A 13,549-nucleotide genomic window follows, 5' to 3' on the forward strand; every position below is an offset into this window, starting at 1 on the left:
AGTGAATACAGTTCTTAAAGCTACAGTAAAATCTTTCTTCCTCTTTTATTATCTTTTTTTTCGATCCTTTATTATCAAAGGCCTCTTTCCTTTATATAGCATCCTTTCCTATCATCTCCATCGTCCACTTGTTCTTCATCTACGTATCCATTTGAATATATGTCATGTCAAGTACCTTCTTTAGCTTTCCGTGAGCGGTGGTAGCTGAGATTACACTGTTCAGGGGTCTTCTCCACATAAATGCGGTCAGGAAAGTTGATATAGTGCATTAAACATGGCAGTAGCAGCTTTTTCTTTTAGATATTTCTCCGTTCTTATAATCTCCAGGCATGCCCAAAACTTATCATTCTCATTGAAGTCGTTAGGAAGATCACTCAAACTTTTCAAATATTTGCTTGATCGAGACTTTTTGTATCCAAGGAGAATGAACTCTTTGGACCACTGCTGGGTGCTCTTTTCGGACTATATTTCTCGTTCATTTCCAGGTGTATCTCTTCCACACAGATTCCTTCTTAACCACTTTCTTCTCTTCGAACACACAATAATCTTCAAGTAGAACCCTAGGCCCAATATATAAGGTTGGGCTTTTACCCCTCCACAAGTCTAATCAGAGAACCTTTTATTAGTTGAACCATTTATTGAAGATGCAAAAATTATAGTAGACAAGAATCAAATTAAATGGCTCACACTTTAGTACAACACGCACAATATTTAGAATCTTAGATTAAGAAGTAGTGTGGTCATAAGAGATTTCCAAGTGCATTAAGCAAGTCCTTTAAATTGACACGTTGTAATTATCTTTATGCTTACTATTTTAGTCCAAAAACTTTACCAAATTTTTTTTTACATCCTTAAATATAAAAAAATTTGTTTTCATTTCTAGACTATTAAAAATATTGTACTTTATATCCTCAAACTCTATCATAAGTCTTTAAAAAAAAAAAAAAAACGGATTGGATAACTAAAAAAAAAATCATCCCTATTTTTGTATTAAAAAAAAAAACTCTTTATAAAGTTTAAAGATGAAAAAATAATTTTTTAAAGTGTAGAGAAAAAAATTTTGTTTGGTCAAATTTAGAGTCCAAAATAGTATTTTATAAAAAAACACAAAAAATTATATTAAATAAAATTAAAAGCTAGAATAAGATTGAAATGATTAATAAGAACTTATAAGATTGATTAAATTTTGATAAAAAATTAAAGACTGTGATTTGTAATTTTAATTTTAAAATTTAAAAAAAAGTGAGGGGTGCATCAGTGCATGATAGTTAACATGCACTATTATTTTTATTTTTTATTTTTTATTTTTTGTTGAGAGCGGAGGCCCTTCAATGTCCAAAGCCTCCATCTCCTTACCCTCTCAAGCCTCACCACATATCAACCCCCCTCTCTCTCTCTCTATAAATAAAAATTGATCAAAAGGAAAAAAAAAAAGAAAAAAAGAAAAACCAGAGCGAGAGAAAGAGGAAAAAAATGAAGCAGAGTTCACCCGAGGCGGTCTCATCTTCATCCTCTGCACCCGTCCAATCATCAGAGCCATCACAACCATCGTCGTCGTCGTCGACATCAACGGCCGCAGCGGCGGAGGACCTAGCAGTAGCGATGAGGGACGGAGGCGGAGGAGGAAGCGGCGGAGGCGGAGGCGGCGGAGCGCAAGAGATGGTAGTTATAGACCGAAGAGGGGAGTACTCGGCGATATGCAAATGGACGGTCCAAAATTTCCCGAGAATAAAAGCTAGGGCTCTGTGGAGCAAGTACTTCGAGGTTGGCGGCTACGATTGCAGGCTCCTCGTGTATCCGAAAGGCGACTCGCAAGCTTTGCCAGGGTACATCTCAATCTACCTCCAAATCATGGACCCGAGAGGCACTTCTTCGTCGAAATGGGACTGCTTCGCCAGCTATCGCCTCGCAATCGCGAATGTCCACGACGATTCGAAGACTATTCACCGTGATTCCTGGCACAGATTCTCAACCAAGAAGAAATCTCACGGTTGGTGCGATTTCACACCTTCTTCTACAGTTTTTGATTCCAAATTGGGTTTCTTGTCTCAAAACGACTCCGTTTTGATCACCGCCGATATCTTAATCCTCAATGAATCCGTTAGTTTTACCCGCGATTATAATACTAATAATAATAATAATAGTAATGCTAATAGTAATAACAACAATAGCAATGCCAATAGTAGTAGTAATTCCAATGACTTGCAACAATCGGCGGCTTCGTCGTCGTCCTCGGCGGCGGCGTCCTCCGTGGTGGTCGCGCCCGTGTCGGACGTGTTGAGTGGGAAGTTCACTTGGAAAGTGCATAACTTTAGTCTTTTTAAGGAGATGATAAAGACACAGAAGATAATGAGCCCGGTTTTTCCAGCCGGAGAGTGTAATTTGAGGATTAGTGTCTACCAGAGTTCTGTCAATGGGGTGGATTATTTGTCCATGTGTTTGGAGAGTAAGGACACTGAGAAGACTGTTATTTTGGCCGATAGGAGTTGTTGGTGCTTGTTTCGAATGTCAGTGTTGAATCAAAAGCCCGGCTCCAATCATATGCATAGGGATTCTTATGGCAGGTTTGCGGCAGATAATAAGAGTGGGGATAATACTAGCTTGGGCTGGAATGATTATATGAAAATGTCGGATTTTATTGGGCAGGATTCGGGGTTTTTGGTTGATGATACTGCAGTGTTTAGTACTTCGTTTCATGTGATTAAGGAGTTCAGTAGCTTTTCGAAGAATGGAGGGTTGATTGGAGGGAGAAGTGGGAGTGGGGCTAGGAAGTTGGATGGCCATTTGGGGAAATTCACTTGGAAGATTGAGAATTTCACGCGGTTGAAGGATCTTTTGAAGAAGAGGAAGATTACGGGTCTTTGCATCAAGAGCAGGAGGTTTCAGATTGGGAATAGGGATTGCCGTCTCATTGTTTATCCACGAGGTATGCTACATTCTTGCTTTGAAGAATCCCATTTTTGTCTATTATGTAATACTCAATTGGTGTACATGCCAGTTTATGTTTTAACTATTGGGTAGCGATTGTTTCCATGAATTCAATTTGTTAGTCTTTATAGGTACTCTTTAAAACCATGTGATATGTCTCTCTTATATGGATAATTGGGGGAATCAGGACTGCTAGTACTTTTATGTTTCTAATTGATTAGGGATGTTACCTTATCTTTTACTTCAATACTTTACTTTGAGCTTATTTGAGTTATCCTGAAAGCTGCTTAGCATGGTGGTCTCGCAGCAATGTCCCTTATGGCTGAAGCTCAATGCAGTGTAAGTCACCATGCATTGTGGCACATTTATACTCAAAACCTGAATTCATTTGAACTTGTTGTTTCAGTTTGTCTGTAGGAAGTGGACTTATGATGTTTTATTTTATTTGCCTCTTTGTACTTAACGATATCAGGCAAGTTTTAGCCACCATGCGTTGTGGGTTATCATGTGTTTTCTGGTCCTTGCACTTGATATTATTTGAGCTTGACTGACAATTGGTTGGATTGTGCTTAAGAAGTGAACTGATGAAAATTTCATGTGTACTTGATGCTATCAGGGCAGTCTCAGCCACCATGCCATCTTTCAGTGTTTCTTGAAGTTACAGATTCACGAAATACTTCCAGTGATTGGAGTTGTTTTGTTAGTCACCGATTGTCCGTTGTGAACCAGAGGGCAGAAGACAAATCTGTCACAAAGGAATCTCAGAACCGCTACTCCAAAGCTGCAAAGGACTGGGGTTGGCGTGAATTTGTGACACTCACTAGTCTCTTTGATCAAGACTCGGGGTTTCTTGATAAGGATACAGTTGTATTCTCGGCAGAGGTTCTTATATTAAAAGAGACATCATTAATGCATGACTTTACTGACCAGGAAACTGAGTATGCCAATGCTGGTTCCCAGATGGACAAAGTTGGGAAGAGAAGTTCATTTACCTGGAAGGTGGAGAACTTCCTTTCCTTTAAGGAAATAATGGAGACTCGTAAAATTTTTAGCAAGTTTTTTCAAGCTGGGGGATGTGAGCTTCGGATTGGTAGGTATCTGTCTCTTTCCTATTTTTTTCTCCCCACTGTAAAGGTAGTTTCAGTTGTTTGTATTTCTTTATTTGATTGGCAGTTGATTTTTTTTTCCCTCCCCTACACAGGTGTGTATGAGTCCTTTGAAACCATTTGTATATATTTGGAGAGTGATCAGTCGGTTAATAGTGATCCGGATAAAAACTTTTGGGTTAGATACAGGATGGCTGTGGTAAATCAAAAGAACCAGGCCAAGACTGTGTGGAAGGAGTCTTCTATTTGTACAAAGACATGGAATAATTCTGTTTTACAATTCATGAAGGTTTCGGATATGTTGGAAGCGGATGCAGGGTTTCTTGTGCGTGACACCGTTGTTTTTGTTTGTGAGATATTAGATTGCTGCCCCTGGTTTGAGTTTTCAGACCTAGAGGTTAGTATTTTTTGGGTCGATTCCATCTATATGTTATATGCAAGTCATTTACAAAGAAATTATGTTCATGTGCTTCAAGTGAGTTAGAGCCTGTTACTATATGTTTATTGGTTTCTCTTTTGGATGGTTATGTAATGTCTCCATTGTAAATACTGAAAAAAGAAATCTTGACTATAGACATAAGACCAATATTTGTGAAACGTTATATGTGACCCTTTTAGTTTCTGTTCTATTTCTAACCTCTCTTTGGGTATATATACCGAAAAAAGAACTTAAGGTGTTTAATGATGATGCTTTATGGAATGGATGCCTCACTTGACGGTGCAGAAGATATATGAGAGAGGGTGAAGTATGAGATTGGGCTGGTAATGGTTGATCAGTCTTGATTAATTGACATTAATAGTCTTGAATATCTTGGTAAAGTATTACAATATCTTTAGGCTATAAACTAATCACATGAAGCATAGATTTGATTTATAGCATGTTAGTGTCATGAACTTGGACTTTAAATTAATTTTGTTACATATCTGAGTAAGTCCTTTTAAGAGGTAGAGTAGCATTATTATTTTTAACAAATAGGTTGCAGATGAAAAGTTGTTTCAACCAGGTTGCTCGACATGCTCAATGTTAACTTTTTTACATGGAATTTACAGTTGGTGTTAGTTCCAAGAATGGTTGTAGTAGTTTTTAGTTACTTCTTACCTTTTAAGAGGTAAAATAGTTTTTAATTGCATGGAACTTAAACAAATAGTTTTTAGTTACATGGAATTACAGTTGGTGTTAGTCCTTTTAAGAGGTAAAATAACTTTTTTTTTTCCTCACTATCCTTAAAAACCTTAATTTAATAGCTTATAAGTTTTTAACTCCTTTCCTCCTCCCACCTGATACCTTAATTGTTTTTGGAAGCCTATTGCATTATTTCTCCAATTGGTGAACACTATCTGATAGCTTTTGTTCTTTCTTTAAACACCTGATGCCAGATTGATTGCTTAATTCCTTCTCCAATGAGGGTCTTTGGAACCCGCACTATATCAGGAATTTAGGATTATTTGATTTCGGTTTAATGTGAAAGAGGTTCAGGAATGCTTTGGCCTTTAGTCAGTTAGGAATGTGTTTTTATAGGTTTTATCCCACAAGTTCCAGATTTGGTTTCCTACAGGCTGAAGATCATGTCTTCATTTGGGACTCAAAAATTAAAGGAAAATTTCTGGGAACTTTTGCATTCTACTAGGAGTAATAGACAGGTTGGTAAGTCTTCATATAGGTATGCTGGAACAATCTGACTGCCCTTGCCGAGCTACTCTTGAAAATCAGAAACATTCTTAACTTTTTGTAAACAGAAAGCAGCATTTAACTAAATAAAAGACAAAATGGGACTCTAAGACAACCATGTGCCAAAAACTCAACAATAAATCAGATTTTTCAATTATTTTGGTTTTTGAGCTTTTTGCTTATGGGCTTCTCTTGGTCTGCATCAACATATCTGTTATTTATTTATTTATTTATTATAAGTATCAACATACCTGTTATCTTATTAACCAAATTAGTTTCTAGCTATAACACTTGTACGGTTCAATCAAACTCTCTTTCTGAATTTCTAGTTGTTGACTAAAATCTAATGCAATGATCTACATATCATTATTAGAGGATTCAAAATTGTAAATGCAAGATGTTTTTATGGAAGAATTATTAATGGGGTCAAATGTTGAACAAAACTCTTTTTGATCCTGATTCTCTTACAGATGATATGTGATTTGGTTCAATGCATCTGCTTCATGTTCAATCTTTATGTGTCCATGGCTTTACTTGAATTTCCATGAAAATTTGTGTAGGATATGCTACGATTGAAATCTTGAATCTTGTCTACGTCTCAGACAAGCATTTGACTCATATAACTTGGTTTAAAATTCTTTTGATTGATTTATATTCTCCAAAGATTGTTTAGCTCACTGTTATTGGAATGTATATATGCTATACTATTTCTTTGTACAAATTTATTGACCAACTGATTTGTTCTATACCTTTTTTGGTGGTTGTAACTGTGTCTATGCTTGGCCTACCTCTTCATAGGTTTTGGCTTCAGAGGATGATCAGGATGCTTTGACAACTGATCCTGATGAACTCATTGATTCTGAAGACAGTGAAGGAATTAGTGGAGATGAAGAAGATATATTCAGAAATCTTCTGTCTAGAGCTGGTTTTCACCTCACATATGGAGATAATCCTTCACAGCCACAGGTCACATTACGAGAAAAGCTTCTAATGGATGCTGGTGCAATTGCTGGTTTTCTGACTGGACTCCGTGTTTACCTTGATGACCCTGCTAAAGTGAAGCGCTTGCTTCTTCCAACCAAACTCTCTGGTAGTAATGATGGAAAGAAGGCCACAAAGTCCGATGAATCTTCTCCCAGTTTGATGAACTTGCTGATGGGAGTTAAAGTTTTGCAGCAGGCAATCATTGATTTACTTTTGGATATCATGGTTGAGTGTTGCCAACCTTCGGAAGCAAGTTCTAATGGTGATTCTTCCGATGCAAACTCAAAACCTTCTCCAGGTGGCAGTGGAGAAGCAACTCCACTGGAATCTGATAGGGAGAGTGGAGCAACAGAATCTGTGCAATTTCCTGTATGTGAGAGATTAGATTCAGGCATTGATGAAGGTGGCAGTACATCTGCTGTACAGAGCTCTGACATGAATGGGCTCGGTATACCAGAAAAAGCCCTTCCTGGACAACCCATTTGTCCACCTGAAACATCTGCTGGGACTTCAGAACATGTGCCCCTTCGCTCGAAGGTACTATATTTTATTCACAAGTGGCAAACTGCTTTGTTTAATATTTTGATATTGACTACTAGAACACATTGAATTTTCAGACAAAGTGGCCAGAACAATCTGAGGAGCTCTTAGGATTGATTGTAAACTCACTGAGAGCCCTAGATGGAGCTGTTCCCCAGGGCTGTCCGGAGCCAAGGCGACGGCCTCAGTCTGCTCAAAAGATTGCCCTTGTATTGGATAAAGCTCCTAAGCATTTGCAAGCAGACCTAGTTTCCCTGGTACCCAAATTGGTTGAGCATTCTGAACATGCACTAGCTGCTTGTGCGCTTCTTGAGCGACTTCAAAAGCCAGATGCAGAACCCTCATTGAGGATACCTGTAAGATAATATCCACTGAGGCCAATATTTCTTTTTCTTAAGACCTACTAGGCTTGTTTTCATGTGCTTTCAGGGTCATACTTTGGGAAAACATAAGCATCTTTGGAGCATATATTCTCATTATCTGAATGTAGTCTATTGCTATATCATCATTCTTCTCCTAATTATGATATATTTATGTTTCCTAGGTTTTTGGTGCTCTTAGTCAACTGGAGTGTGACAGTGAATTGTGGGAACGTGTTCTATTTCAATCTTTTGACCTTTTGGCAGACTCAAATGATGAACCTCTTGTTGCAACCATAGATTTTATATTTAAAGCTGCATCCCAGTGCCAACATCTTCCTGAAGCAGTAAGCTTAAATGCATTCTGAAGTTTTGATTAGGTTCCTTTCTTGTGTTTTTCTAATTTTTTACGTGCGTTTCTTTAAACATGGTAACCTTCTTTCTTCTTGATTGTAGGTCAGATCTGTTCGTGTTAGGCTAAAAAATTTGGGTGTTGAGGTGTCTCCTTCTGTCCTCAGTTTTTTAAGTAAAACTGTAAATAGTTGGGGAGATGTTGCTGAAACCATACTTAGAGATATTGACTGTGATGATGATTTTGGTGAAAATTGCTCACAATTGCCTTGTGGGCTTTTCTTATTTGGTGAATATGGGCCTACATCTGAAAGGCTGCATCTGGCAGATGAGCAGGGTATCCGTGCTGGTCATCATTTTTCTGATATTTTTATCCTGATTGAGATGTTATCTATACCTTGCCTTGCTGTTGAAGCTTCTCAAACATTTGAGAGAGCTGTAGCTCGAGGTGCCATTGTAGCTCAATCAGTAGCCATGGTCTTGGAAAGGCGCCTTGCTCAAAGATTGAATCTTACTGCCAGTTTTGTTGCTGACAATTTTCAGCACACAGATGATGCAGTAGAGGGAGAGGTCAATGAGCAGCTGAGAATCCAACCGGATGATTTTACTTCAGTTCTTGGTCTTGCTGAGACATTGGCCCTCTCAAGAGACCCTTGTGTGAAGGAATTTGTGAAAATCCTGTACACAATTTTGTTTAAATGGTATGCTGATGAGTCTTACAGAGGAAGGATGCTGAAGAGACTTGTTGACCGGGCCACCAGCACCACAGATAATAGTCGTGAAGTAGACTTAGATTTGGATATATTGGTTACCTTGGTTTTTGAGGAACAAGAAATTATTAGACCAATTTTAAGCATGATGCGGGAGGTTGCTGAACTTGCAAATGTTGATCGAGCTGCTCTTTGGCACCAGCTATGTGCTAGTGAAGATGAAATTATTCGTATGCGAGAAGAACGAAAAGCGGAACTTTCCAATATGGTTAGAGAAAAAGCAACCATATCTCAAAAACTGAGTGAAGCCGAGGCCAACAACAATCGTCTCAAGGTATTTGATGTCTTAATTAAAATGATATGATTAGGGCTTTCACATCTTGCTAGTATTTGTGGAGAATATGAGAATTGATTCCTTCCATGAAATGGCAGTCTGAAATGAGGGCCGAGATGGATCGGTTTGCTCGGGAAAAGAAGGGGTTCTCTGAACAAATACAAGAAGTTGAGAGTCAGCTTGAGTGGCTTCGCTCAGAGCGGGATGATGAAATTACAAAGCTCACTTCAGAGAAGAAAGCTCTTCAGGATCGTCTTCATGATGCAGAGACACAACTCTCCCAATTGAAGTCCCGTAAACGTGATGAATTGAAGGTATCAGTTTCCTTTGGTCCCCCAACTCCCTACCTTTTATTCTGCTTCAGTTACTTATAGCAAAATGGGAAAAAAAGAAGATATTTGGCTGTCCTGTGATCTTTATGGTACGTGTCATCATAAATATTAGTTATTTTTGGATAAATACTCCTAAAACTATTATATAACAAAATTAATGTGAGCATCTTGTTTTTCCATCAGCTGCATTGTCAACACCTCCAACATGGTTGCATTGGGAGAGTATTTTTCTTAGTTAACATGTATCTGTAAATTTCTACTGTGACCAGCATATATTGATCTGTTGTAGACTTCTTGTGAATGTAATACTTGAAAGATCCTACTTATCCCCAAAAAAGGAAGAAGTAATATTTGAAAGATCTTGGTGTTTTGATTCTGGTGGCATATATGTTATTGCTTATATTACCTAATTTTCCAAATTACGCTCTGTGAAAATGAGTCATTTTCCAAGAATCATTTTCTGTAAAACTATCTCATTTTCCTATGTTTGGTAGTAGCTTTAAATGAGTTAAAATACAACCTCCTAACTTTCCTTATTTAGCTTGTTGTGAGATAGAGTTGTTTTTCAAAAAAATTTAGTGGAAAACAATTTCTAAAAATAAGTCATACTTTTTATGTTGACCAAAGATAGTTTTCCTTTGACTTATCTTTTTATATGCTACCAAACACTGGAAAACACGGAAAATTATCTTTACATGAGGTTTTCTATCGAAACAAATGGAGGGTTAATGCCATTATTATTGACATTGCAAAGGATCTTATTTCTTAGATTGCTAGATCTTTCTTAATTGGGTCCGGTTAACGGGTGCCCTTAGGACATTTGTTAATGAACTATTTTAAGAAAGTTTAATATTACTTTTATGGGAAATATAAAAAACTGTAAAAAAAAAAAAAAATCAGTTGTTTTATTCCATTCCCATAAAATATTTTTTAAAGTATTTCCTAAACAAATGCCCTTAGGGCATCTATTAACAAAATCCTTCTTAATTTTATCCTACTGGAATTAGGATCTTGGAAATGATTTTCCCAGTTTTAGCTGTAAAAGTATTTTGTCAGTGAAGGTTTAATGATTTTCTTTGTAAGCCTTTATAATCAGCCCCTGTTTCCCCAAAATTTTCTCTGACCCTCCAGGATCTCAGCATTTTTTTGGAGGAAATCAGAAACAGGTAGATGTGTAGTTCTAAGTTATTGCCAGATTCCTTCAGTCTGGCTTTCAACTAATTACTCTACTATCAAAATTGAGTAGAAAACATTAACCGCTTAAAGTCTTATAGCTAAAATATTATGTTGTGAACTATTGCTTGCATATATACATTATATCAATCATCCCACCTCTTGCCTTTTCATCTCTAATGTTTTCAGCCTTTTTATTTGGGGGGCGGGGGGTTCTGTGGAATATCCATATCCTGTCTATTATTTGTCTCTAGGACGTACTGATTGGGCAATGTTCAATGTAGCCCATATGCCTACGTATACAATCTTGCATAGAAGCTAATGAAACAATAGAGTTATATCTTGAAGTGGTTATATTTCAATTTTACTTTCTGCTAGTTGTTCTCTTCACAGGATTTGATATTCTATGTCAAACGTAATTTTCATGATATTAGCAGGGATCAATCGTCATTAAATAGGGTGAAGCCTTGGCGTTCTTGTAAATCCATTCTTTGAGTTATTTGTGTACCTATTTTTTTTTCCTCTAGATGATAGACAGTATGGTGTCTTTGATGAGATTTAACTGTTGAGAATCATTTTTGAGCCAGTCTGTTTTCAGCTCTGAAAGTGTTGTGCACTCTCTTTGTTCTCACTTCGCTAATACTGATGAACTCAAAGGCCCCCCCCCCCTCCCCCCTCCTCCTTCTTTTTTCCTTTTTTCCAACATATCATAATACTAGAGTGACTTTACGTTGGCCTTCAACCTATATAGTTATCTTAAATTCTTCCAGGCTTGTGACTGGCTGTGAGCTTTGTTTTCTGGGAAGTATATATTTTTATTAAATTCTTCTGAAGATGAAAGCGTTAAGTAGACCTATCCAGAAAAGCTTTAAGTAGCTTTCAGCTCATAAGGCCATATTCTCTTTCTTAGCATTTGCACCACTTCCTGTATGAATATAGCATCAGAAATACTACTATTAAGTGTGATTTGAGGGCTTGTTAGTTCCTCCAACTATCTTTGTCAGTATGCTCCCTAATTTGAGGCTGTTGAGAACTTTGAATGATATTACGTTTTTTATCTCACAATAAAGGATTTCTTTCCTTCTGGAGCATTCTGTTTGTAACAAGTTTGATGGGATAATAATTCTTATGAAATATGTAGTTGATATTGGAATGGTTTGAATTAATTCCAATGAAATTGCTATTTTATAACTAAAGGTTTGTAATGGTACATAATCTCACAATTGGTGAGTTAATATTGGTTTTTTTGGTCTGGCCTCCACCTGCTACAGTGAATGAGGATGGAGGGATTGTTTTTTTCATGCTTTAATATGGGTTTTGTTTGCCATTTCCTTTTGCTGACTTCAATGAATGTGACAGAAAGTTATGAAGGAGAAAAATGCTCTTGCTGAAAGGCTGAAGAGTGCTGAAGCTGCACGGAAAAGATTTGATGAAGAACTGAAACGGTATGCCACGGAGAATGTGACTCGAGAGGAAATCCGCCAGTCACTTGAGGATGAAGTTCGGCGATTGACACAAACAGTGGGCCAAACTGAAGGAGAGAAGCGGGAGAAGGAAGAGCAGGTTGCTCGGTGTGAAGCATATATTGATGGGATGGAATCAAAATTGCAGGCGTGCCAGGTTTTTGCTCTAAAATTGCTTATGCTTTTTACACCCTCCCTTACATATTTATCATGGGTATTATCATTTTGTTCTTCTATCACTTTGGTTAGAGTTTGTGCTGCTTGGTAATGGTATGTCCTCAATCTAGCTAACTACTGCATTGATGCCTTGTAAAATGAAAACAATAGCAGTGTAATTTGATCAACTAGCTAACCTGCCATAATTCTGCTAGATGAACTCAATATTGAATTGATGAGACCCATTGGGCAACACAAATAATACAAAATAAGATTTAAGTAGATGAATTCAAAATATGTTTGGATGAACCTACTTGTAATAATAATTGTGTGGAGTAGAACAGGAGTGTTATCAATGTGTGGGAGACTTCCTAATTAAGTCTCTGTTTGAAGCTCTTTAGCATAGAATGTTCAATTTGACTGTGATTCAGCTTTTAGTTAGTATAGTAGTTATTTTTAGTAGTATTCTTACAAAATTTTGTGAACTAATCTCTCTCTCTCTCTCACATGTTATTTATGACTCGAAAAATATTAGAATGTGATTGGATTAATAACTCACCCTTTCTTTTGCAGCAATATATTCACACCTTGGAGGCTTCCCTCCAGGAAGAAATGTCACGACATGCCCCTCTTTATGGTGCTGGCTTGGAAGCTCTTTCAATGAATGAATTGGATACATTGTCACGTATACATGAGGAAGGGCTCAGGCAGATCCATGCCCTTCAACAGCGGAAAGGGAGTCCATCCAGCACTCCTCATGTGAGCCCCCACGCCCTTCCACACAATCATGGGTTATACCCTGCTACACCACCTCAGATGGCCGTCGGATTGCCTTCTTCACTTATACCGAATGGGGTTGGGATCCACAGCAATGGCCATGTGAATGGTGCCGTTGGTCCCTGGTTCAACCACAATTAAATTCTGGGGGTCAGGAAGTGTCCTTTTTGCCAAATCTAGGCATTTTGTTCACTCAATGGAGCTGGGTGACATCAATATGAAGGGATTTTTATTTTTCTTTTCAGAGTTATTTTTTGGCATTTTGACTGGTAGAACTGTTGGAACACGTGGGGAAAAAAAGGAGTAACCGATCAAGGGTGGATGGGCAGGATTGGTTTTAGAATTGAAAGTGAGGGGTGAGTCCAATGGAACTAACAGTTTGCAAATGCCATTACTCATTTGCAGCTTTCTTAAAAGTTAATCATAGGCCTTCTGCAAAGTTTTGTTCATTGGGTTCCATTTATATCTATTATCGGGATTACATCTTTCTTTGCTTAATGGGGGGTGAAGGCTAATCTTGGTTTCGCATGGGTGCAATTGACTGGGTTTTTTCAGGTGGTATCCTCGTCATTGTCTACAAAGTAGTGCATAAGGCTAGGGTCACCTAGCATATCCGAAGTGTAATCAGCCCAATCCTTACACAAGATTGGGCTTTTAATGTTCACCA

General features: G+C 37.7%; 1 protein-coding gene across 2 annotated transcripts; it reads left to right on the plus strand.

Moving 5' to 3' along the window:
* The first annotated feature begins 1,321 nt into the window (after positions 1–1,321).
* On the plus strand, positions 1,322–13,331 carry LOC111984295 (uncharacterized). 2 transcript variants are annotated; one of them, XM_024015917.2, is made up of 10 exons: positions 1,323–2,926; positions 3,545–4,018; positions 4,130–4,431; positions 6,502–7,224; positions 7,305–7,583; positions 7,772–7,933; positions 8,043–8,981; positions 9,080–9,295; positions 11,846–12,106; positions 12,679–13,331. In XM_024015917.2, exons 1-10 carry the CDS (start codon positions 1,474–1,476, stop codon positions 13,021–13,023), a joined length of 5,154 nt encoding a protein of 1,717 aa, XP_023871685.1. In that variant the 5' UTR covers positions 1,323–1,473; the 3' UTR covers positions 13,024–13,331. The 2 variants fall into 2 exon arrangements, with proteins under 2 accessions (XP_023871684.1, XP_023871685.1); XM_024015916.2 differs by having other exon boundaries at positions 1,322–2,926; positions 3,545–4,431.
* The last annotated feature ends 218 nt before the right edge of the window (positions 13,332–13,549 follow it).

Source organism: Quercus suber, unplaced genomic scaffold, assembly GCF_002906115.3.
Source record: "Quercus suber isolate HL8 unplaced genomic scaffold, Cork oak 2.0 scaffold_110, whole genome shotgun sequence".
Classification (NCBI taxonomy): Eukaryota; Viridiplantae; Streptophyta; class Magnoliopsida; order Fagales; family Fagaceae; genus Quercus; species Quercus suber.

Coding starts and splice junctions, on each gene's coding strand:
- LOC111984295 (XM_024015916.2), top strand. CDS start 1,474: ATGAAGCAGAGTTCACCCGAGGCGGTCTCATCTTCATCCTCTGCACCC. Junction 7,934..8,042: donor GCCAACATCTTCCTGAAGCA/GTAAGCTTAAAT, acceptor TCTTGATTGTAG/GTCAGATCTGTTCGTGTTAG. Junction 12,107..12,678: donor CAAAATTGCAGGCGTGCCAG/GTTTTTGCTCTA, acceptor TTTCTTTTGCAG/CAATATATTCACACCTTGGA.